General features: G+C 36.8%; 2 protein-coding genes across 2 annotated transcripts; both read right to left on the minus strand.

Annotated features, from left to right (window-relative positions):
* Window positions 1-1153: 1153 nt before the first annotated feature.
* LOC148957193 (integrator complex subunit 11-like) lies at window positions 1154-26583 on the minus strand. The gene is made up of 25 exons (XM_089115694.1): window positions 26426-26583; window positions 25243-25254; window positions 24531-24616; window positions 24199-24272; window positions 23661-23772; window positions 23154-23213; window positions 22665-22721; window positions 21783-21881; window positions 20353-20387; window positions 19667-19747; window positions 19214-19271; window positions 16361-16425; window positions 16019-16073; window positions 15707-15802; window positions 15164-15286; window positions 14600-14689; window positions 13539-13576; window positions 6084-6126; window positions 5391-5472; window positions 3907-4023; window positions 3065-3144; window positions 2664-2806; window positions 2335-2404; window positions 1876-1935; window positions 1154-1528 (listed from the first exon to the last, which is right to left on the minus strand). The coding sequence occupies exons 1-25, from the start codon at window positions 26451-26453 to the stop codon at window positions 1466-1468; spliced, it is 1827 nt and encodes a 608-aa protein (XP_088971820.1). The 5' UTR covers window positions 26454-26583; the 3' UTR covers window positions 1154-1465.
* Window positions 6133-13532, minus strand: LOC135695775 (uncharacterized). The gene has a single exon (XM_065214954.2). The coding sequence runs from the start codon at window positions 12806-12808 to the stop codon at window positions 7184-7186; it is 5625 nt and encodes a 1874-aa protein (XP_065071026.2). The 5' UTR covers window positions 12809-13532; the 3' UTR covers window positions 6133-7183.
* Window positions 26584-27199: the final 616 nt, after the last annotated feature.

The following is a 27199-nucleotide window of genomic DNA, read 5'->3' on the forward strand; positions in this document are numbered from 1 at the left end:
TCAACTATATGCCAAGAGAGTTAGAGCATCCGAAATATGTCAGGAATAAAAAGAGGCGCTTGTTATCTGCAAGTCCGATTGAAAGCTCAGTGGAAGCAAGCAACGAACAGCGAGCAGAATATAATTCGACAAAGCGTAATTTGTGCAATGAAAGGCCGGTCGAACAAGGAAAAGAACAGCAATTGAATGTGCTTTTATCAAAAGACAATAAATGCTCTAGCATATTGCGAAATGAATACAGAAATCCAACTAGTGAACTTCATATTGACAACAGCCTTGATGCCCCTCATATGAAAGGCTCATCGGGGCGAGTGGTAGCTGCTTTAAATGGAGATATTGTTCCCTGCAATTCTGCAAACACAGTTACTCAAGCCCTGATCATACGCAAACCTATGGCTACTGCAATGGACAAACATCGTGGACGACAATTCCAACAATACACAGTTTTGCCATCAATTGGAGAGAATTTTGCAAACACCTTGGAAATGATGAAGAAACACGAAAAAGATGCATTACAGAGACGAACACAAATAAGTCAAATTCAAGCTCAAGCAAAAATACGCAGCATTCGTAGAGTAAATAACACATCTGGATCTTACATGGCCACTAAAACAAACTTACAGTCGAAAGGACTGTCTCCTATTATTGACAAGCCAAGCAAAAGGCTCCAAGCTCCATCATCATTTTTTGCTGTGACAGAACCTCTCAAAGATACAAGATTCGTACGTTTGATACAAACTTTATCAAAGAGCTTTTACTAGTGAATTACATTCCTTTCTTGCGCTTTTGTTGGTCGTAATATACATTATCTGGAAAATAGAGTAACCTGATTATAATATATTCTTGACGACCTAGTTGCAAAATAAAATGGCTGAAATTGAGGCCAACTTCATGCCAAAACTTTTCATAAATTAAAGTGAGAAGGTAATTCAGTGGCTGTTTATTTGGAATTTTTTCTTCAAAAGCTCTTTGGGAAAAAATAACTTTTGGAATTGTTCGAGATTGTATTCAATACCCTCTATGGATATAATCATCAAAATTCTAATATTTCATCTAATAGAGGTATATTATAGGTATTTTTACAATTGCCTAATGTATTCTTAAACACCAAGAACTCCAAAGTATTGATGCAGCAATCGCTTTCCATTGAAAGTGTTACGGTAACAATATGCTTACTATCTGTCATCTCGAATATATGCTCTCTGAAAAGATATATACTACAAAGATGTAAGAGAATGGCAGTCGATTGATGTGTAAAAATGTGTCAAAAAAACTGTCTAAAACATCTTCAATTGAGTCAGCATTGCACCACTCTCAAACTGAGTCAGCAATAAAGCTCTCATATGGATTGTATTCTGCAGATATTTTTAGGCGCAAGCATTTCATTGCATCAACTCAAATTTTACGGCTTGCCGGTGGAGCAAACCTCTTCCGCAAGTTCATATGCCCAAGATCTTTTTGCAGTTCATCCAAATTCTTGAGCCTGAGATCTGAGAAAATTCAGTACTTTGCCCCCAAGATCTTCATCCTGAAGAAAATACCACAATTAAGTTTCATTGCAAATAAAACTAAGTAGGTTTCAGGGATAATGTAAAAAGTTTAACTTCAACTGTCAACTATAAAATCCCGCAGTTGCTTTAATGAAAACACCATTGTTGAGATGTTTCAAGTTTATTCAAAGAACTCTTTCGCACAAGCAAAAGTAACAAAATCGTGGCGATAGATTAGCAAATTGAAGTTGGAGAAACTCCGTGAAATTGTCGGATTTAATTAATAAAGTACCGACCGTTTAAACAGTGCATTTAGTGTCATTTTCTTATGATTACGTTAAAGCGGTCATGCAAATTTAATTGTGTATGTGAACAGAAAAGCTACCTGAAACTGCCATGATACAAGTATACTGCTTCTGTCTTTGGAGCTCTTCGATAACAGGAACTAGGTAAAATTTTATTGGTCAGATGAAATTAGAAAACGAGCAAGCACAAAAAACATCCAATTTTCCTATGTATTTGTAAAAATTCCAAAAATTCATTTTTCTAAGCAGCTTTATTCTATGTGCGACAATACTCATCAGATTTACTGGGTTTTCTTGAGGTTTTTAGATTAAATTTTGCAGTTAACCCATCCGTAAAACACGTAAATGCACCTTCAACACTGTTTTGTACGTATATTTTAAAACATTCATGTATGCTGAAATTTGTTAGCTGTAAGAAATTAGTTACAAGAGCCGCGAAAAAGCTGCTAAGAGCGGCAAGCATCGGCAGACAAAAGTGTTTTAAAACTCTTTGAATCCACGATAAAATGGAGTCTAGATTCGATATAAAATAGACTTACCTTGATAAGAACTGAGTCTAAAGCCAGGGAATGTGATCCTAGCTTGTCAATACTGCATTCATTGAAATTCCTAATTAAAAAACCAATCAATTCGTGAGAAAGCAGGTTAGAAAGGAAATAGGGTAATGTTGATACGTAAAGCCGAGAGAACCCATCATTAGAGACAAGCGTAAAAGTAAATTTTATGGGCAGCTAAAATATCTACAATTACTCTATGGCTCATGAATGGCATAACAGCCTGGTAACTCTAAAAGAATCCTTAAACACGCAAGGATGTAAAAGCAACATGGACGTAAGAATCAATAACATATTGAGTGGGCTGAACTTACTCTTCCAAGTCTTTTCTCATTTTGCTGAAAAAAGCTTCAGGATTTTCGCAAGAATCTAACGAAACTGTTGACGTAAACCTCAGCTGATGCTCTTTCAAAGCAAATTCTTTCATTACTTTCTCTGTCTCCACCAATTGCAGGCTCTGTAACAGAGAAAATAAATCAATTATGTCGGGAAGAAACCAGTAGCTTAAAAACTTGACAAGGCAAACATATTCTTAGTGCTGATTTTAGTGAACTGAAAGCTTAATGCACTCACCAAATGAAAGAGTGAAATAGTTGATCCAATTCTCAGAACTCTAACTTCAAAAATCATACAAAGTTACAAAAAGTCCAACTAGGTGACTGCCTTTGGCGCGTCAAAGATTTTACTTCAATAAACAAAAATGCTCAAATGTTACCCCTTCTCTCATAACGAGAATGCCACTAAGGTCTGCTTCCGTATTCCTCTTTACCAAGTTTTTCCTCTTCGACTGATGCTCTGAAAAAATCATCAAATCATGCTTCATGAATTAGAATTTTCATCGACAACCCCTTTACAGACTTAGCTAAGAAATGCCAAACACCAATAAGGCAAACAGGTTTGCACATGCGCAATGCCAACCCATTAAAGGCAGTCTGTCCCTTTCGTGATGCTCAGGGAAATTACGCTATGGTGGTTCTTCACTCTGATTGTTTATTTGTGCATTGAATCAACAAAGCATGAATATCGTGGCCATGAAAAGAGATTGTAAGAACAATGGGGGACATACTGCCTTTAAGGCAAGAAAGTGGTTGCGGGGATTGTCAGTCGTGGGGCTTCCCGAGAGATAAACGATCGTGGGGAAGAGGTACAATGAGTCTTGCAAGTAAAATAACCGCTATCGTTTAAAGGCGATCGAAAGATATTAAAGTGGCCCGCCCAAACCTTCTGTCAACATCAATTGGCCAATCAGTGAGCGTGATAACACTCACACGCTTGTCATTGGCTGATATTGATTGGCAGATGCCTTCAGCCATTTCAGTATCTATCGATTGCCTTTAAGCTTGTTTGATTCTTTATCGTTAAACAGAGGACTTACTCTTTTCACTGATGTGACAGTGACATTATTCAGAGGTAAATATAAAAACTCTGCGTTTTAAAGAATAACATTACACAAGAAGAAATCTACATTCTTTAAATGCAATCAAACCTAACATTAAAATGAACAATAATGGCACCGATGTAAATGGCATCAAAAGAAGTCCGAAGTTTTAAGGTAACCTTCTGAATCCGCCATCTTTCTCTTTGCAAGCAATGATTTTGAAACTTCGATGTTTATCTTCGTTTCCACAGGAATTGAAGCTGTTTCGCCGTTTGCGGGCATGTAGCATTCAATGTCTAAAATGAAAGAGTAATGCCTTTTTAAATTCCCGAAAGAGAATTCATTGAGTGCAGGGTTTGAACATAGAAATGCCGATTAATCAGTAGGAGCGAGCCCTTTCTTGGGTCAGACCATTGACAAAAGCCAATATAAGAAGGGCTGCTTGGATGTTAAAGCCTGGTTTTCATATATCGTAACCTGTCGGCGATGATCCCCGATGCACAGCATCCCTGATGGTCGGGGACGATTCCCGATGCTATAAACAATATTGAAGCGCCAAAACTATAATTTTGATGCAAGTTTAGGAATATGGCTGCTGATAAAGGCCAATAGTCAAATTTTGATACTATCATCGATCTATGATCAACACATTGACGTTTATGAGCAACACATTGATAATTTCGGGATATATTTGCAAATGAAAATTTATTACAACAAAGTAAGAAACTTTCCCCGCGAACCCGTCAGAAAAATATTGCTCCAGAAGAAGCCATTGTTACAATGAAGATAAAAAAGAAAAGGCAAATTCCAGTATAAATCTTCTTGGCAAAATTTCTGTTTAGTGGATTATGTAATGATCATGACATAGCTTAAGATTCACCTTGATTCACCTTAAAAAAATGATGAAACTCAAACTTAAGACTAGGAATCAAACTAGGAATTATAGCCCCCTTAATGTTCCCTGTACTATCAAAAGCATTCCAGTTTTTCCGCGAAACAGTTACCCTCCCTTCAGTTCAAATGAATTCACTTTTGATATTTTGACAGAACATTCCTGATCCATTGTCCTCTTCACTATTGTTCGTCGGAAGCGTCGGGAAAGTCAAATTATTTTGACTTTTGCGATGATCGGGGATGATCGCCGATGGTTCCCGATGACCCGGTTTTTATATGTCATAAACCATCGCAGACTGTCATAGACCATCGGGAAGCTGCGTCGGGGATCATCGCCGACGAATTACGATATATGAAAACCAGGCTTAAAGAAACGATATTGCCCTTGAAAAAAAACGTAAAACACCATTATCCCACATTAATTTTCAAACAATTATATTGAAATAATTAACAATGAAAACAAATTTGCATTTAATGGCTTTTCATCATTCTAAATTCTAAATTTATCATGATTTAGGCATTGTAAGCGTATTCTGTTCAATTATAAATCTCTCTTTTGATGGAAGAAGGATACTCATTCGTGACAGCGCATTGTTAACATAAGAAGAGATAACAGTTGAAATAGATTTTGAATGCTGCGTGCGTACTCTTCCAATATGTTTTATACATTTTTCAGAATAATAATGAATTTTTTTACCATTTGCCAAAGTAGAATTATCTAAAGGAGATGTAATTTACTTTTAAAAGGCTGAATAGAAACGAAACCTACTGAACTCTTGTTGGATTTTTTGTTTTAGGAACTCCATCTTGCTTGCTTCACCGTGAACTAACATTACATTAGCAGGCTCGCACTGCAATAAACCATAGTAAATATTGAGGCAGGATAAGCAGTTGCAATAATTTGCGGGAAAGGAAGAGGTTCTGCTTAAAATTGCTTTTGAATTAACGAAAGATACATTAAAGTTAGCAGCGAAATTTGGAAAAATCGCAGATGTGTTTTTCACATTAAATCCATGAAAATGACAAATTAAATCAAATATTAAATATAATGTTTTCTCATAATTTTAACGCTTAATAACATATCGGTCTCTGAAGACGAACGAGCAAGTTGGTAGCATGGATGCAAAAGAAAGGCAAACAGAACAAGCAATTAACAAATCCTCTTTTAAACACTCTGCTGAAATCTAAAGCATGAAAATTTAGTTAATGCTTTCATGAATATCTGAGGTGATAGCCCAGAATAGTTTTCTATCAACTCGGTTCAGCTACACTTTACTTTGATTGCAAACTACTTCTTTCAAAGTAAATACAAAATGGGATGATGTAAAGCCACAGGAGTGGCAACAAAAAAGCCATGTCACATCACCCTTGTCGCAACAAAAACCAACTCAAAAAACAGACAGAGGATTAGGGCTAACAACGGCTCTCTTCTGGCATTTCTGACCACAATTGAGCAACATACCTGTCTTATGAGTTGCATTATGCCAGATGCGTCTGCGTGGGCGCTAAAATTAAATGAAAAATTGTAGGATAAGTTTTGCTTGTGGCTCTTAGGCAAATAAAAAAATTGGGAAGATTGTCTTACGGTTTGTACACATGAATGTTTAAAACAGTTCTCCATCTCAAGTTCTGGCTACAAGTTATGAACACAGATCTGTAAACGCTAGCATACCTGCCTAGTTACAACCCTGATAAAAAAGAGAATGAGTGAATCAATAATGTACTTGATGCAGGAATGGGGGAAAAGGGCCAACGTGCCTAAGACGAGAGGCTGATCAATGGTGGGCTTTATGAAAATCTAGTTATTCAGAGCTACCAACCAACATACTGTATTATTGGGAATCACAATATGGCAGAAAGAGAGTAGAAAGAGATTGGCCTGTGTAGAAATCAGAAAAAGATGCAGGGAAAGACAACAATATAGATTTGAATACAAATATGTAGGCTAAGTAGGACTCATAGATCCTTACTAGGGCTGGCCGGATGCCTTCCTACAAGAATAGCTTGTTGCAGAAGCAACCTTTATACGAAGAACATCTCTACGGTTCTAATATAGGCGTCAAACTAACACCCAAATTCGTACAGCAGTGTGAAAAGTCATCACAATAGAATACCTTAAGCAGTTTCTTAGCTTGAAATACCCCTTTTATGCCTGCGTGAACATATTTGTATCACCCCTCAAGGGTAATATTGTTCAAATTGTTGTGAGGATTGTAAGACGTGGGCTGCAATGATGAGCTTGAACTTGGTTTTATCTCATTTTCATAAACATAACAACTATTTACATTATTAAAGCAATAACTCAAAACTCTGTTGTAAACTCCATAACTCGCGAACTCGACTCGACTCGACTCGTGAACTCAACTAACTCAAAACTGTCACACCTATCTCGCGTTAGCACTAAAACGAGGTTGTGACGAACGCATTATAACACACTCCCCCGGTTTGAATCATGACATGATCAAACCCAAATTAACTAAAGATATTAGTATTGAATTTACTTGATTACACATAACAAAATCAGAACAATAACAAAGTTAAAGATAATATGCTGCAAAAACGTTAATGCATATTTTGTCTTCGAACTGTCTCTCCCAAAACTGCTGCTCTACGTCTAGGTCTAGTGTTTGCCTGCATAGGCAACTGCGTACGCTGCTGCGAAGGCGATTGCGCTGCTGGCTGCAATGGCAACTGCGTAGGAGGATTTTGAAAAGAATTTGTCAAATGGTTAGGTTTTACTTCTAATGGTATTAGTAACTTTAAAGGGCGACGCAAAGTCTTCTTACCTATTTTGCCATCGTCTGATCCTAGTCGGATAATCGCTGACCTTACCACCTCGTCTTTACCTACTATGAGCTCTTCTATGCGGCAGATTTTCCAAAAACTCCTTTTCTTGCTCTCATCTTTCAATAACACTACATCTCCAACTGCAACATTTGGCTTTGCTTGATATTTGGTGGGTCTGTATGCTTCCATTAACCCTAATAAATATTCGTTTCTCCATCTACGCGTAAACTGACCTAAAAGAAGTCTATTATATCTTGCACGTTTAGATAAAGTTTCATAAACACTTACAATTTCTAGGTATCTGTATTGAGGCAAATGCAACAAATTTCTCCCGTTTATCAGATGTGAGGGGGTCAATGGGTACGAGATTCCCTCGGTATCGTCGTGTACGTAAGTTAAGGGGCGTGAATTGATAACACCCTCAACCTCTACGAGAATTGTACGCATTTCGTGAAAGTCTAATAGGGCTCGACCAATGATTTTTATAATACACCTCTTTACACTTCTAATTAATCTTTCCCATACTCCACCTTCCCAGGGACTTTTTTCCGTTATAAATTTCCACTCAACACATCTCAGAGACAAGGACTCGTAAAACCTGGGTGATCTTAGTAACTTCTTAACTTCTATACTTGCTGACTTAAATGTTTTGGCATTATCACTCCAAAGGGTAGAAGGTAACCCTCTACGACCGCAAAATCTTCGGAATGCTTTAAAAAACGCATCAACCTCTAATGACTCTACTAATTCAAGGTGAATCGCTCTTGTAGACATACAGGTGAACAAACAAACATAACACTTTTTAGTGGTGTCTCCTGCATACTTGACCACAAGGGGCCCTGCGAAATCGAGACCAGTATTTGAAAATGGTGGACCGTCGTCTACTCGAGCTTGCGGCAAATCTGGGTTGAAAGTTGTACGAAATGGCAACCCTTCTAGTTTCTTACATAAAAGACACTTGCGAACATATTTCTTTACCATTTCTCTGCCTCGTGGAACCCAATACGTTTGACGCAACAAATTTAATGTTTCACGCGTTCCATTGTGAAATACCTTTCTGTGCGACTCTTGAATTAATAAGAAGGCATAATGATTACCTGGGGGAAGTAAGATGGGATTTTTCCCTGAATCAATGACCGAAGATTTGTTTACTCTAGATCTACACCTCAATACTCCGTGCTCATCCAAAAAAAGATTGAATTGGCTTACATACAGCGGCGCCTTACTTCTACTCTTATTATCTTTAGAAAGATACTGCAATTCTATCTTAAATGCTTGGTTTTGAATAGACTTAACAATGACCATTTCAGCTCTGCAAGTTTCGTCGGCCGATATTTCGTTTTCCTTGTTAATCGATTTGCAACTTAGCCTTGCTTTTAAATTGTCTACGAAGCGCAAAACCCAAGAAAGAGTTCTTAACAACTTGCCTTTGCTACTGTATTTACGAATGTCGAAAACATTATCCAGATTTAAGGATACTGGCTCTTCTGAATTAACCATAACGTGGGTAACTTCAGGCTCATGCTTTACCTTCTCCTCCATTGCCTCGGAACTTGTAAACTCGTTTGGGGGTTGTGGCCATTCACTGGGGTCGAGCTTGAGGAACTCAGGACCCTCCCACCAGAAAGAATTAGTGGATAGAGAAGACCCAACCTTACCCCTCGATGGCAAATCTGCTGGATTCTGGGGTCCAGGGCAGTAAAACCATTCCTCCCTATTGGAAACATCTAAAATGTCATTGATGCGATGGCGAATAAATTGTTTCCACACCTTCTTGTTCTTAATCCAGCATAGCGTGGCCATGGAATCAACCCAATAGAATGTTTTTAATGGCGTAGTTGGAAACTCTTCTTGCAAAACGTTACGCACAGAATTAACAAGACGGCCCATAAGTGTTGCCCCTAATAGCTCAAGGCGAGGGATACTTTGTTTCTTGATGGGGGATACCTTGGCTTTCGAAGAAACAAATTGAATTTCGACCTCCCCCGATTCATACAAAACGCGTAAATATACAACACTAGCATATGCCCGCTCGCTAGCGTCTGAAAAGGCATGTATTTCGACTGCTTTGACCCTCTGTCCTAGCTTCGCAAAACTACGTGGTAATTTGATACCCTTAACGCCACTGATATCTGAAATTAATGTGTCGTAACGCTTAAGGTTGTCGCCTAATAACGGTTCGTCCCAGGGAACTTTCGCGATGCACAACTCCTGAAAGAAAACCTTTAGTTTTATTGTGAACAAACTAAGACACCCTAGAGGATCGAATATTTTTGCGGCGACCTTCAATAAGGAGCGTTTCGTTGGCGGCAATTGCTTAGCAAATTGGTGTACTTGGTGTAAATCGAAAAACAACTCATCTGCCTCAGGTCGCCAGTTTACCCCCAATATTTTAGTTGTGTGGTCCGTGGTGGGAAGCCCCATACTAAATTTGCTATATGACTGATCGTCCTCTGCAACTTGAGGCTCACTGTTATTTTCATTTGCCCCCACGTTAGAGCCTTCGACCGCTTGGATACGTGCTAAGAGTGCCTTGTCGTTTGTTTTCCACTTACGTAAGTTGAATCCGCCCTTAGCTAGAATTTCTTTTGATTTCTTGTATAAATGAAATGCCTCTTCTCTAGTATTAACACTACACGAAAGGTCGTCGGCATATAGATGGCTCAAAACATTAACCACCTCCGGGCATTCATCATCAAATGATGAAATATGTTGTTTAATCGTGGCCCCTAAAATCGAAGGCGAAGGTTTGAGGCCAAAGGCTAGGCGGCACCAGCGGAACTCAACTACCGACGGGTTTGAACGTGTTATATCGTCAAACCACAAAAAGCGCAAAGAATCACGATCTGACTCTTTGATCTCTATTTGCAAAAACGCCTTCTCAATATCGGCAGTTAATGCTATTGCATGGGCGCGAAAACGGATTAGTATGTCAAACAAAGGAGGCATGAAATTTTCTCCTAGCAACAACGTGTCATTCAAAGATAATTGTTCAGGACCTGATTTTTGACTACCGTCAAACACTATACGTAATTTAGTGGTATCATGATCCTTTCTTACCACACCATGGTGACACAAATAGTGTAATTTACTCTGATTGCTGTTATTGTGTTCAACTCGCTCAATTATCCCCTTTTGCAACTGCTCTTGAAAAATTGCATTATACTCATTTAAAAGTGTAGGATCAGATTTCAATCTTGAATGCAATGAATTCAATCGTTTAAAACACAACTCGTAATTATCTGACAAAGGCTCGTTAGATAAATCGTGTCTCCAAGGGAGACCTACCTCATACCTTGTTCCGTTGAATTTTATGTCGAATTTCTCACCCTTGGACTCGACCGCTGCACTGCATTCGTCCGGTGTTTCGGTTTCATTTTGGACAATTTCGGGTAAACCTAACGATTCATGTCTCCAAAACTCTCTCAGTGACTCTGTAATCTCCTTTGCATCAGCTGATTTTTTCTCTTGGCCTGCCTCTAAATCTGAAATAATAACTTTCTGAAGGCTTCTGTCTAAAACAAGATGACAATTCAGATTAGTACTTGCAGTAGATACATTTGGAGCCTCATAAGGCCCTGACAAAAGCCACCCCAACTTACTCTTTACAGCTACAGGACCTGAACTACCCTTAATGATGTCCCCTGTAATGAATTCAAAGTAGTAATCAGCACCAATCAATAAATCAATATGCTTTTCAGAAGCCTCCACGCTGTCGGCAAAATGTAGGCCGCGCAAATGCGGATAATCGCCAACTGTAACGCAAGCTGAAATTGGCGAGCAAATGGTAGGATAAGCTAATGCATTTACTAGTACTACCTGATCTGCTACCTCTACTTTTACCGTTACAGATTCACACAATTTCTTAGCATATTTATCTGTCCCAAACGTGTTAATGTTTAGAGTTTCTGAATGCTCCACTGGTAAAGATAGCTTCTTCTTCGTTTCTTCGGACATGTAGCTGCGTTGACTGCCAGAATCAAACAATATTGTGATTGGAATTTTCGTCACACCATCTGCTGCAAATGCCTGAGCTTTCGCCGTCTGGAGCAAGACCTGCTTTTTGTCGTTGGCTAGGGCTGTCACTGATGCCACTTTTTCACTTGAATCCTTCATTGATTTGAAGCAAATTACTTGATGGTGTCCTCCGCCACAGTTTCGACATGTTCTTTGACATTCTCTTGCTAAATGTCCTGTTTTTAAGCACTTAAAACAGCGTTTCGCTCTCTTCAAAATCTCTGTACGTTTTCTGACATCTGTAATTTCGGTGCATTCGATGGTAAGGTGCCCTTTACTGCACAAATAGCATGTTTCTCTTTCGCTAGTTCTGGCAACAAACGATTTGGTTGTCGCTAATGAAACCTTCGGTGGTTGTTTCACTGTGTTTCGTGTAACAGAAACGCTTTCGCTTAACTCTCGTGCCTCGATCTCTCTCCGTATAATGTCCAAAATTTCTTGTATTGGCCATATGTCCTCCGTAACCTTTCTCGCCACTTGGACAGTGATTTCACCGGGCATTCTTTGCATGATTATTGGAATCAAAAGGCTACCATAACTTTCTTGCGGCATTCCTAAAGATTCCAATCCCCGTACGTGCACATTAATTTTATCCAGCATGAATCTTAAGTGTGAAACCTTGTCGTTTGGCAATTCTTGAAGCTTGAGTAGCGCTTGCATATGGGCGCTTATTATACGCTGCTTATTTCCAAACCTGGCTCTCAAGGTTTCGACTGCATGGTGGTAATTCTCTTCCGTTATATCAAGTCCGGCAACAACTCTATATGCCGGTCCTTCCAGCAAATTCATGAGGTAATTCAGTTTGTGAACTGCACTTATATTCTCGTTGGCGTGTACGGCGCACCCAAAGCTCTGCCAAAAGGCATTGAATTCCGTAATGTCGCCACCAAACTTGGGTAAATTAATTTTAGGCAGCCGAATGCCCGCATTTTGGGCCACAAAGCTTGAACTGAAACTTCTATCCTGTTCCTCTTGCTGCGTGTTACTCTCGATCTGGCCAATCGGTATGCCAGGGGGCTGTGGATCTCGCGTATAACTTCCCAACTTTATTTGCTCAATTTTGTTGATAACTTCAAAAACCGTTGCATCCCATTCTGAAGTCTCATCGATCTCTTTGTCTATGAGCGGTGTGTCGATTTTGTTGATTATTTGTTCGTTCAACTCCGTAATGTATTGATGTTTCTGCTTCAGGGATGTTGAAATAGACTCGACTCTTGCAAATAAGTTAGCCTTTGTAGCTGAATTCCTAGAAGCTTCACTGGCACTAATTCTCGAAATTATTGACGAAACTTCATTCTCTAGTTTAGTGACAACGGAACGATTTCCTCGTCGAATTTGAATCAGCCTCTTTAATTGATCGTCGTTGGTAGACTCGGTCGTCATCTTTCTCGTTTGTTTACTCGAATACTCTATTCAAACTTCATCTGCAAATATGCCCTCGCGCTTGGGCGCCATGTGTTGTGAGGATTGTAAGACGTGGGCTGCAATGATGAGCTTGAACTTGGTTTTATCTCATTTTCATAAACATAACAACTATTTACATTATTAAAGCAATAACTCAAAACTCTGTTGTAAACTCCATAACTCGCGAACTCGACTCGACTCGACTCGTGAACTCAACTAACTCAAAACTGTCACACCTATCTCGCGTTAGCACTAAAACGAGGTTGTGACGAACGCATTATAACACAAATCTCAAAATTTGAAATATTCCAAAAAGAAACATCAGGGGCGAGAAAAACAGGCTTACTAGAAGGGTAAAACTAGAATAGATGGTGAAAAATAATGAAGATTTTGATAACCGCTGATCTAGAAGTGTGTAAGAAAAAATCAATCCGAATAATATTTTCTTGGTTTCAAACCAAAAGGGATGTCCTGCTCGTGAAAAAATGAAAAGTAATGTTGCGTAAAGCTCTTCGCAAGACCTAGTTAATTAGGGCAAAACCCAAAAGAGTGATGGATGAAATATCAAGTAGACCAAGTCACCCCATCAACGAAGAAAAATCAGAAATTTGTGCCTTCCTTTTATAATCTATACAACAAGGCATGATGACATAATTTCATAGGTATTTGAACAACAGCATGCATGAACCACATGACGTAAACATCTCACCTAAAGGAAAGATGCTGCACAGACAATTTAACGTCAATCTAAAAAAGAAGAAAAGATGACCAATGGTATGACAATATCTCGATGCGTGGTGTAGGGATCAAATATAAAATGCAGACAAGAAAGCAAAATAAAAAAGATGCATCCAGACAAGGATTATAAAATGTGTACAAACAAGAGAGGTCTGCAAAATGATAGAAAACGAATGTAGCAGTAAAAGATGTAATAAAAACAGGAACAGATGAATTGATATAGAAAATGATGAAAACTAGATGACGTTTTAAATAATACTTAAAACCAAAATCAATGTGAAGTTGTTATGAATTTCATAATAAGCCAAATTAAGGTCAATTTTTTGTTTATCACAAATGAAGACATTGGTGACCTTAAGTAGAAAAAAAACTGGCTTTTCTCTGCTGGTCCAATTAGCTAGCGAGAAAGTGGTTTAAAGAAAATAGAAACAGAAAGCTAAAATAGTAGGACGCTTAATAATAAATTCTTTCACGCAACCGTTCAGATTACTTGAGAAATGGACAGGTATTCGTCATGAGGAAATTCTGTGTAATGGTAAACGCTGGATATCATTTAGATTTTTAATTTGAAGCCCCTTGGCTAGAAAAACGATCTGAAAATCGGATTCATAAAAAAACAACTTGGTCTACAGAAAAGATTTGTACCAGGATATCTTATATGAAAACGGTATACATTATGTTAAATAAAACTTTGCTTCAAATATCGCCACGTCATGGACAGTTTTAAAAGGAAGCTATCGAACCCATTTCCTGACGATTTTCACTTAAAAAGTTGAACATAAAAGCGAGGTTTCTATACGAGGACGAACGACATTCTCCCGAAAAAATATCAGATTTGAAAGAAGTCAGAATACTTTAAGGATATATCGAGGCTCAAAACGAAAATTTCCTAAGAACATCAAGGCTGGAAAAACTCTATAGTATTCATATAAAAAATTAGCCATCGATTAGGCAAGACATAGCATGCATCTAAGATATAATTTAGATTTTCCTCTCTTTTGTAGATATACAAGATAAAGTAGAGAAACATACAGTGGTTTTTTTATCCAGTTCGATCTTTCTCTGTCCCGAAAGAATTTTATGACCAACAGTACCAGCAACGCAATAACCTGGCATAATTACCTGATGAGGAAATAAACTATCAGAAACTCGTGATATCAATGGTTATGACGAGTAATTGGTGAACAATTTTTTCTTTGCATTGCATAATTTTTTGGTTAAAATTGTAAACTATTTTTGTGTATAACCAGACAGGATGCAAGAAGATACTTAAATAGGCAAAGATATAGCCAAAACTTACACAGATGCAAACATTGGTACAGATGCCTTAAATGGGCATGAAACAAAACTAAATTTAAATGTACAAGTTAAGTTATAAAATCATGTTATTGCTTTTGTATAGAAAAAAAGCATAAAATGGTCTTTTATGGCTGAAATACAAGACTCCTGCGTGAGCAATCTTTCTACTGGCGACTTAAAAATTGCTGCGATAGATATTTGATGTCTATTCTATCTACTTAAAACTTAAGATTATAGGAGACTAAACATTGCAGAGATAGAATGCGATAAACAATGAGGTGATTAATGCATACTTACAGTGTTGTTCTCATCGGGAGCCCATTTCTTAAAAACTTGCAACGATAGTCCAGCATGTAACATTCCAGGGGTCGCAAAAACAACCATCGGCCCAGGGTTTTCTATGTACGACCGATCAAATGGCTGCAAAATGAACAAATCAAGAATGAGAAAAGCAGAAGAAACAAAGGACAGAAATCAAAGAAACAGAAATCAAAATCAGAAGGACAATATTACAACACTATGATGGTGATATATGATCAAAAGGAGAGGATAAATGAGAAACTAATAGAATCAGTAGAAGAAAATTGTGCTCTCATCTCCATTAAAAGTAAAATAAAAATGAAATATCAAACAATCAGCTTTCAACGTAAAAAGAAAATCAAGGTATTAAATAAAAAAGCTAGAAATAAACCGTTCGAAACGAAACAATGAATTGATAGAAATGAAGCTCCTGATATTTTTCCTGTCGTGATAAAACAAAGAGTTACAAATTTCTAAGAAGCAGTGAGTACAAATAAGGGCTTGAAACGGGATTGAAAAAAATATTACTGCTCTGCATACCTTGATGTGCTTGAATTCAAACATGTTTCTTTGAACAAAAGTACTTCTGATCTTTTGATTGGTCCACGTAATGAAAAGCTTGTAGTAGTGGTTAGCCTGGTCGATTCCGAAACAAAATACATTTTAGATTTTGAGAGAGGAGGGAAAACAAAACGAGGCATGTTTGTGAGAATAACTTGAGGAAAATGCATTTTTGCGAGTATTACTCGTGAGGAGATTCCCTAAAAAATATCCTGGTGTGTATATGTGTTGAGAGAATTTCGTTCACAACAATTCGAATAACCACATGTATGACATAAATCAACAAATTACCTTTTCTGTAAGTCCAGTTGAGAAGTAAATAGGAGCCTTCAGATTCATGCGGTCCCTGGTTGTATCAGGAGATTAACAAGCTTTAATTTCATATATATACACGATGGCGTTTAAAATTATCATTAGAAGATCAAAGATGTTGTGGCAATTGTGATAATATAATTGTGACAATTGTGATTGGTTTTGATTGTAACAACAAAGGCAAGGATTATCAAAATGTTCGCGATGTGCCAAAACAGACAACATAGCTCCAAATTAACATGGTTTAGGTACTATCCATTAGAAGCAGACCAAGCATTCTGCATATACAAAAAGATTTGGCTATAAGAAATTTTAACGTACCAAAAGGTTTCAAGAAGGATGCAAAGCTCTTGTGCTCTCCCAAGAGCAAACACTGGAATTAGCACCTTTTAAAAGGAAAAGTAGCTATCACTTGTGAACGGGGAAAGAAAAGACATTTTAAACAGATTGGTTTTTCCAGATACTGTTACTGGCTGTAAAATGAGCCCATTTATTTTACATAACACATTCATGATATATAACACATTCGAGCTACTCATCAAAAAATAAATAAGCTAAACAGAGAACAGAGCACTTCACCAGTGGTACATTCTACCAGCTTATTAATGCAACAGAAAACGAGAGGTGCACGACGAAATTAGGGAATTTACTTAAATCATATTTTAAAAAAGCAAGCAAAAATCTGAGCACCATAATTACTTTATTTGAATACAGAACAAAAGAGTGGAAACATATCATACTAAAGTACTTTTTGTCCGACACTCATCAGAGTATAAACTTTGGAAAATGTCCAAAGGTAAGCAGAAAATTCATTTCGAAGTGTGGATCGAAAGTAACGCGGGAGGAAGAATAGCACATTGTAATTGGCTCTTTTTTAGCAATAGCAGGCGCTATTCTCTTACCTAGTTAAAGACCGGCTGTCTACACAGGACCGGCCGGAATCTTTGTTTTGATGTAAACAGATTCAAAAACACCCAAATGAAAAGACGACCTTGTCTGCCCGACGATATTCAAATTGTCGTTACAATACGTTTTGGCGAACAATTACTTCATATATGATGTAATGAAGCAACAATGTGCTTATCTAGCAGCTAAAAATATCAAATGGTGGCTACCAATGCATGCATTTCAAATCATGCCCAAAACAATTGTTTCTGGCAACATTAAGTACCTTCATATAAGATGCAGTTTTTTGGACATCTAACTTAAACTTAAGGATGGCAAACATGATAATAGACATCCCGGGCAAGGTTTTTGATTTTCATGCACTACACATAGGGAGCTTTAGTTAGTATGTATGCTCACTGACCAAGTTGGAATAAAGCTACAGTATACTCTCGTTAAGTGGGACCCCGGATAAGTAGGACGCCCACTAAGTAGTACACTTTTTCCTGGTCCCTTGAAGCACAAACTCACTTAAGTGGGACTTTCTATGCAATGACTTCATATTTTTTATCGAGACGGAAGACGTTGCACTGAAAGCAAAGTTTTATAAACAAATGTAAATATTCGTTAAGGTCTTTTCACGTGTGTGGTCATGGCGTCTTAGCTGGGCCAAAAAAGGAAGTGTGCATCGACCCCGATAACGGAAAAGTATAACATACTTAAACACATTGAAAAGTCTTTCATCTGTTGCTCCTAAACATGAAAATTACAAGAGGGGGTTTCTCGAAAAACTTCTCAAAAATGATAGCAGAAAGTAGAAAAGGGTTCATTATTAGAATTTGCAAGGTGGGCTCTACAACTCTGCCTGCTTCCACCGATGATAGGTTATACTATTTCAAGTATTTCAGCATGACTGTGACTCAGTTCGAAGCACAGCTTGTTGCTGAAGTAACGACGCAATGCCTTGAACATGATTGGTTGAGAGGCCAAACGGTGCGAATTCCAAGGAAAAAGTACCGTTCTTGAATGTCAAAATACCTTCTGCGCATGCTTGTACCGTATACCGTTTTCCGTTTCCCGTCCATACCGTGAAGAGGAAATCCACCTTTACCAATAGCTAGTAAAGCCATGTCGTTATCGTGGCCAAAAGAAGAGCTGGATGGACGCATCACTCTAATTGAAGAATGGGTCAAGGAGCTTGACGAAAAAAAGGAGAAGGATAATCGGAACATCGCCGTCATCATTGACAACTGTACAGCTCATCCAGAAATCGGGGGTTAAAAGCAATTGATCTTTTTCCTTCCTCTTAACAACACCTCCACCCTTCAGCCGATAGAACAAGGAGTGATCCGTTCTTTGAAAGGAAAGTACAGAGTGAAAGCGATCGAAATAATGATTGATGCAGTCGATAACAAAAAGGAGCTCCTCCCTCAAATTTCTCTGTTGGATGCAATGAAGATGCTGGTGTCATTCTGGGATGAGGTTACAGAGAAAACCGTTCAAAACTGTTTCAAGAAAGCAGGCTTTACCGAGATTGATGACAACAAGTAAGCATCCGACGATCCCTTCCATGCACTGAAAGATAGTCTCCGTCAACTTAGTAGAATGGATAAAATGTCAAAGATTTGTCTGCTGAAGATGTCGCCTCTTTCGATGACACAATTTCTTTCGATGACTCAAGCTTTGTTGTCTGATGAACAAATCTTGTAGGATATTCTTAGAAAGGATGCCGAGAAAATTCAAGAAGATGAAGACGATGATCAAGATACAGTTCATGCTTAAGAGAAACCAACTACATCTCAATTACTCGATGCCATTGATACCTTGATGAACTAACTACTCCATGATGATCGATACTACTGAACTGAAAGCGCTTATGATCAAGGTTTCTAGAATTGTAGAAACTGAAGTAATTGCTAACAGTAAGCGAAGAAAGGTGACTTGACTTTTTCTCTGCTCGATGAAGAATTTATAGTCGTATGTTGTTAAAGAAAATATAGAAAAGTTTTGAACACAATTATCACCGTTTCTTGTTTATAATTTAATTAGACCCTATAAGTTTTAAATTTTTTTTCGATAAATGGGACAAATTGAGCCTTTTGAAGAAAATCCTGCTTAAGAGGAGATTCGGATAAGTAGGACGCCCGCTAAGTAAGTATACTTTTGCTCGGTCCATGTGTCCCACTTAACGAGAGTATACTGTAACTTGAAAACGTCATCTGGATGACTTCCTAAAAATAGAAGCATTGATGAGATGTTGTTTTCTTAAGAAATTCTAAGATTAACTACCTTTCCTCCCTTTTCTACAGTTTCATGAACTTTTTTCAAAAAATCCATTTCACGACACCTGTGAAAAAATGTTAATGATCATAGTGCGCAAATAGCAGGGAGAGGAATTGGTCCCTAGGGCCTATTTTCTTCTGCTTGACTAAGTATCCAAGCTCGAGCTTCAAGTAAAGCATACAGAGAAAAAGGAAACTATTTACATCAATAGAAGCAAGTAAATCAAATGAATAGAAGCAAAAAATCATAAGCAATACAATATAACTGGCTTTTCCAAAGGATAAACAAAATCGAATTTCATTTGACAAGAATCCTCAATAAAACCATATAGGACATCCAAATCAATAAAGAGTATTATTAAAATGAAAACTGACGTGCTGACACTAACAGCTAAAACAATACGAAGACTGTCATTCATAATTTCTCGTTTATTCACTTAAGCTACAACAAAAGCTCTACCTTTTCGAATCTCTGATGGTAGTTGCGTACGTTGATTCAGTTATCAGCAAATCCGGTCTGCACTTATCGATCCAGGCAGCCCTAAATAGAAAGCATTGTGTTATTACTAATGTCATCCAATTGACCAAACGTTCATATGGCTATGGCTTATGAACCTACTTTAAGAACTCTCCTTTAACAGACATCTGGCCCATCATCTCATAATATCCCCATAAATCTTTTTCATACTCCGGACGGTGTATTCCCTATTTAACGCTTGGGACAATAATAGAATTTTGATTAGAAAGGTAATTTAACGCATAGTTGAAAGTAACAACGATGGTTTCAAACATGGAATTTAAGGTGACTTTTGAACTACCTAACTTGCAATCGTGAACCTTTTTCAAATCTTTGAAATTTCGAAAAATTTGGTATACTTCTTAAAAAGCTCGGAAGTAACAAATTAATGTTGGAAGAGCTTACCAACTGAGAGATACAGACAAAACATGATAAATGGATGAATAAATCGCTCTGTGATTAAAGTCGTAACCATTGGGAAGTATTTACATGTTCAGTTCCGTTTAAAAACATTCTCTATTTACTTTACCCGCTACAAAAGGGGCAAAACACAGAAAAAATGAAACATAAATGTATCAAGTAAAATGTAAAAAAAAGTTTGAGATCTTTTGAGCCAATGTAAAACCAACCCCAGATGCCTGTCAGGCGTCATGTTGTAGTCTCCCTGCAAAAAAAATAGAGTTGTGAATGTTAAAATCCTTTGAGTGAAAAGGCATTTGAATTAACTCTAAGAGTACGAGGGCAGAAGCAGGGTTGTCTCTCTTATGCAGTGGCGTTTCTACGGAGGGGGGGGGGATTTTCTTTGCCCCTTGTTTGGCCCCTCCCTAGTTTTTTCAAAATTCTTTATTGAAAATTCAATGTTTTTCTCGAAAGCTGTTCAATCGTTTTTGACTTTGTTTGAGGTGTTTTATTTATTTTGCTCACGCGATCTTTTATTACATTTATTTAACAAGCTAGGGGCCCTGATAAGTGTTTTAGTTTGTAACCGAGGTGAAAATTAATGAAATTTTGGCTCCTTCCTTTAGGTACCAAGAAAAAATCTTTCTTGAAAATCGTTAAAATCCTATATTGGTTACATATTGTCACGAAGATACACCTTCTTGGGGTGCCGTGCTCAGGGCAAGCCCAAACCAAGATTCTCCGCATCCCATCAAAAACCCTTTTCGCTCTGGAACCAAGCGCAGAGAAATACCAATACCATCCAAGTATACCTTGACAATCTACTATTACTTATCGAAATTTTATTATTTGAAATTTTGTTTATCAGAATGATCTCATGGAGGTCGGATATATAACATAACAACTATGGGAAAATTTTAACAATCAACCTCACAAAGCTATTAGCCATTTTTTTTAGAAGTACATTTCTTTTGTTGAAATTCTAAGATTCATGATGCATTATTGTTAAATAGATAAAACTCAGTGGAGTAACGGCCCAAAGTCACCTTCAGTTTAATAGCAAATGGTCCCGCACCTTAAGAGGCTCTTAGCAACAATTTTTCTTTGTTATTTTTCCTAGGGAACACAGCTGCTCCTTACACCACAAATAAAGCTATTTGGCATAATGATAACAGCCTTGTAGAGCTGTACCAAGGACACACTTATCTAGGGGGCGCTAAAAATTGGTGCCTTGTAGCTAATATTGAGCCACCATGCCACTGCTTTACATTCTACTAGTTCGCAAAGTAATGGCTAGCGTTGGCCCCTATAACTTTAAGTTTGGCCCCCGGCTAGCCCCCCCACCCCAAGATTTTCAAAGCTAGATTCACCACTGCTCTAATGAAGTTTCATATAAGATCCAACACCAATATGGAAAATGGCAATCTAAGGGCAATGGCAAATGATGAGCAAGAAAGATGTTATTAACAATCAATCGTGAATAATTGTTTGATGATTCGCTAGAAAATAGTTGATTATTGCAAGGAAAGTATTTACTAAGCATCTTGTGTGCCATTAGCAAATAAGAAAACAGTTTGCATTCGCTTCAACTAAGTGTGTGAAAATAACTATGCTTGGCAAACTAAAAAACAATGAGATGTACAAAAGACAAGCAACAAACCGTATAAACAAATGACTGTTGTCCCACTTTAACTTGGAACATTGATGCACCCAAGACATGGCCAGCGTAGTATGCCTTAATTTCCAAATCGTCATCTACCTAAACCAATAACAATATATATATATATGAAACTCGAATAACTATTGCCAATAAATCTTTCTGTGCTGAAAGCAGCTTTCAAAGATCGGTGAAAACATTTTGCAATCAAACAATTTTCACCAGGTCTTCTCAACTTTTAAGAGAAGTGAACAGATTTTCTTTACAAAGGGCTTCGCATTTTAAATAGGCGCTTTAAGCTTGTTTTTATTCAATATCAAATCAATTGAAAATCAGATATAATACAAAAGCTCATCTTATGAAGTCTACCTTCACTTTAACTAAAAAATCTTGGCCTTAAAATATGTCCCATTTAGATGGGTACAACAATATCTGGAGAAACACTAGCTGACAATCGCAAGTAGGTGCAAGAGTAAAACTTTACAAGTGAAACAAATCTTTTCAAAATAACAGCTTTTTTCACCATGACATAAAATCAAGACAGCACATAGGATAAACTTATATGGAACTCTATAAGAAAGGTAAAATAATTGAGAAAGACGAAATAGGATTTTAGAAAAATTTCTTTTGTTTCTTTGGTATGAGTTTATCTATTGTATACAAGCAAATTTGACATAAATAATATGGATAAACTTAACAAATGGGTATACAAAATTATCACTATTGCCACACTGACAAAATCTTTATGAATAAATTTTAAAAAATGTCTAAATATCTAAAAAGCTTATCTTAAATGATACAAAATTGAACAAATAGAAAGTAGAAGATAATTTGTGATTGAAAAACTCTCTATGAAACAGAGATTGAAGATAATGCAGTATATACCTGGACAGTCTGATGGAGATTGACAGCAATGACTTTCTTCATACAATCTTTGATCATCTTTAAAAAAGCAATCAATATATCAGTTCCATATATATTGTAACTTTGGGCTTTCAATCACATACTGCTGCAGTTTGATTGGCCTTTTAATCATCTACTGATGACCTCTATCAAAATGAACTTCAAGTAAGAGTTTAATGAAAGAAAAAGTTTTTCCCTTTTGAGGTGTTTTGTTACCCAATTCAGTCTTTATAGTCAATAAAAAGTTCATAAATCTGTAAGCATTCTATTACAGATCAAAATGAGGTTTTAAATAAAATTATTCATCACTCTGCTAGGCACAAAGGTTGATCAGCTCAGTTGGGGATCAGAAGATTTTATCATTTTAGGGTTTTTATAAAATGTCAAACTTGAAATTGGCCTTTGCAATGATTTTACTGTGGAAGAATCACTCCTAAACCACATCTCACAGCGAACTTTAGTTAAACTTACCTGTGAGGTGAAAAAGTTTGTTTCTCCTTTTCGTTCAACACTTATCTTTCTAAAATCTTCCTACAAGGAAATATTCATTTTTCACATAAACATAAGCACATAAAAGTAAATTGTTAGTAATAAATGTTTAATAAAAAAATTAAAGACTTGCTAGGAAGCAAGAAGAACTATCATATTTCTCTATACAAAAATGTGAAAAGAAGAAAGTTGAGAAAAAAAAGGTTGAAGCCCTTGCAAAGCAGGTGGAGTTATCATCTAAATAACATCTGGGTAAATAACAAGTTCTAAACAGCATCATTAAGCAATTTTTTTAAAATCTTCTACTACAACTAGAAGTGTCTCATTGGAGTTTCTCACCCTGTCTTATGCGCTCAAGAGAAAGTTAGAAAAGAGATGTTTCTTGAAAAAATTGTTCATTTTGTTCCCCCTTACCTGAAGAACATGAAGAACAACAACTTGTTTTACCCATTAAAAAAGCCACTAGCCACAGAGAGCAAAACAACTTACCAACAGAATGGGACAAATGGCCTTGGTTGGGTGTGTCATGTAGATTGGTCCATCATATTTACACATTTCACTGAAGTAAGGAAGTGCACCACAATGGTCCAGATGAAAATGACTGAAACAGATCAGGTTTTTAGTTTAAAAAGGATTCACCTCCTTTTTTATCAATGTTTTCAGCACTTTTAAAAGCTAAACTACCTAAAGGAAATCAATCATTTGCTTTTGCTTTCCATTACTGTTTTACACTTTAAATAGAAAAGCAACTCTATTTACAAAAGCACTATCTAGAAAATAGCCAACACAATATTAAAGCCTAAACTATAGATAAAATGTACAGGTTTTAGTTACTGATTTTCACAGCGTGATACTCATAATAAGTTTTTATACATACAGTTTATGAAAACGCTTTGTACCATCTTATTTCCTTAATCTATTATATAATGCAAGAAAGTAAAATTTCCTATATACTTTAAATAAACAACAAAGATTATAGCAACAAAAGTGATGAGAAAAAGTAGGTCAAATCCACTATTTGGCCTACCTGATAATAACAGCATCAATAAACTGTGTGTAAGGCCCAGTTTTTGCAATGTATGTGAAATCCGGAAACTTTCTCTAGAGTTCAGAAAAAAAAAGATACTTGATAGTACTTTGAGAAAATGAAAAATACATATGATAGTCTAGTGAGCAAATGCTCTGTAGTGCAACTATTATTCATGCAAAAGAATGACTCAGAGATAAAGGGTAAGTGAAAGAGAACTAATTTGTACATATACTGCCAAGTTTTGTAGCGGAAATATGAATTGCAAAATTCCTTACTGAATATCATGTAAGCAGTAAATTTCTAGTAAACAAACTTATGGGGCTACTCACGCTATCATTGAATCCCATGTGCATCCCACAGTCAAGCATAATGTTTTTACCTCCAATTGTGACAAGTATGCAACTCCTTCCAACATCTTTTGCAAAATCATAACAAGCAAAACAGCTTAAGAATTTATCAAAGTAGGATGCAAAAGATAATATGTCAATAACTGGAATGGAAGAATGCCTTCTGCCAAGTGAAGCAGATTTTGCTGTAGAGTGAAATTCCAGACTGACCTAAAATTTTCCTCTGGTAGTAGTGTTATGTATTTTGATTAATTTTTTATGACTTATTGTTGAAAAAAATTAAATTGTGAAGACAAGTAACCAGAACCAAAACTATTCTAATATTTTTAAGGAGGAAATTATTGTGAAATTGCTGCAAATTTAGATTTTCATTTGCAGTCATGGTTGAATTAATTGACAATATTACTCATCCTGCATGAATGAAAAATCATTGATGTGTTTGTATGTTCAAGTGATTATGCTTGTTCTTTGATCTCATTTACTAAGAGTTGGCTGAAAAGTAGGGGCTTTATAGGGTCTTTTTCAAGGAGAAACATGTGCAATATGTATTAATACACAGTTACAATTTTGAAAAACCACGAAAACAGAAAGAAGTCTTAACCATGTGATAATGTTAAATGTTAAATTAACTATGCCAAAACATCTTGCAAAGAGAAAAATAGATGGTTAAGGTTCAAAAATTGAGAGAATATACCTTGGCCAGCACCTAAAAGAGAAATAAACTCAAACTCAAACCAAAGAAGTTGATATTTTTCTAATATGGCTAATATGAAATGAATCATTTAAAGTTTAACAAATCTTAAGATAATGTTAGTATGATGTAGACCAGTAAGTGGCAAGCTGGAGCCAGCTGAGCATTTTAACCCCTTAAATATTAAATAGCAGCATTGTGTAAGGAACTAAGGGGGGTATCCTATTCAAGTACATTGTTAAAATAGACTGTGTCTACATGTTCTTTTGCAAATTATGAAAATTTTTAAATTTCTTAACAAAGTTTTCATTCATATTAAAGGCCGCTTTGTGCCCCTGCAGAAATGGCTATTAAATGTCTGTTAAATGAGGAGCAAATTTTTGACAGTTTAGGCACAAAGGTCTAGAAATAATAATAAATATATTTTCATACTTTTATTGGGAATGCCTCTGGCTGAACCCACAGAGTGTTAAGTTAATGTGATTACCGGCACTGCCAATTGCAGCCAAGTGGCCATGATGCCCATGAAGCTTGCTCAGTGGCAAAAATTGTGGAGGGTATCAGGGGAGGGGGGGTGCAATCAGAGTTCTTGTCAGAAAATTTGGGCCTCCATCAGATAATTGATAAAAATTTAACTTGCCAAAAGATATCATCAAAAATTGTGGGCTTGAGCCCAACTCCCATGCCCTCCATAATTTCTGCCACTGTGCATGCATCACGGGCAGTGTGTGTTGGCCACTTGGCTGCAATTGGCAGTGCCAGTAATCACATTAGCTTGACACTCTGTGGGCTCAGCCAAAGGATTAACATAAGTGCAGTAATGACAACGTAGTAAAACAATGATTAAAATCAGAGCAGACTACACGGCAAAACAATTAGCAACATGAAGAAGTTGGTTTGGCTTTACGAACTGCCGCTTGATAATTTTGAGACACCTATAACCATTTCCACTCAAAATTACCTAGCTGATTATGAGTACGACATACATAATGAAATAAAACAAGCAACTTTCTCGTCATGTTCACTGTATGACAGAATCATGAAATTTTGATGCAAAAAAGACTTATAATTGATTCTCAACTACAAAAATAAATACAAGTCTGATTGAGAATGACGCGAACACAATGGTATCGTTTTCTATCACCAGATAATAAGACTACAATTAAAATGACTGATGATGATTCACCTAGTGGAACAGCTTGTATCTCTGCCATCTTCGATTATCGTTTTTTTTCGAATTTTGCAAATCACGTAAAAAGTATACTTTTTGAAAACACTGAGCGCGACATCATTTCGTCTTTACAAGCCTTTCGGAAAAACTAAGGTTTACCGCCATTGCAGACCACCCTCAGAATCGGGAAGAGGCTCGAGACCAAATTTATACGGAATTTTGTTTTTTTGCCGGCCGGTCTTTTTCATCGGACAGCAGACCGAGGCAGGTAGATCAGTGACTTTCCCCGATATCTCACGCTGACTCACCAAATAACGTATCAAAAAATATTTTTGAGATATTGTAGAAAATATTTGAAAGCCTGATGAAGCTTGAAAGGTTATCCAATAACTCTGGAATGAAGCTCACCCTCAAATCCCTTTTTAGCAGTAATAAGTTAATGACAATATACTGAAAAACAATTGTGGAAAATACTTTATTCCAATACAGTAATATTGATTTTTATATTGGACAGTCTACCAGCTTTAAAACCTTTATGAGACTTGCTAAAACTTTATCAAAAAGATTAATTCAGGTGTTGAAGTACCAAGTTGATCATAAATGGCCTTGTATTTGGTGGAAAGTGGCATATTTTAAGCCATTTTATTATGTCCACTCTTTTACAGTTGTTGAGGCACTTGAGTGAACCTGTTTTTCGCGGGAATTTTGGTATTTTCATTTAATGAGAGGATGAAATGCTGTTTTACGCCCTTTACAAAATCGCAATCGGTTGGAAAATATGGACTTTAG

The sequence above is a fragment of the Rhopilema esculentum genome, unplaced genomic scaffold (genome assembly GCF_057945365.1).
Source record: "Rhopilema esculentum isolate cy_ngs unplaced genomic scaffold, ASM5794536v1 HiC_scaffold_36, whole genome shotgun sequence".
In the NCBI taxonomy this organism is placed as follows: domain Eukaryota; kingdom Metazoa; phylum Cnidaria; class Scyphozoa; order Rhizostomeae; family Rhizostomatidae; genus Rhopilema; species Rhopilema esculentum.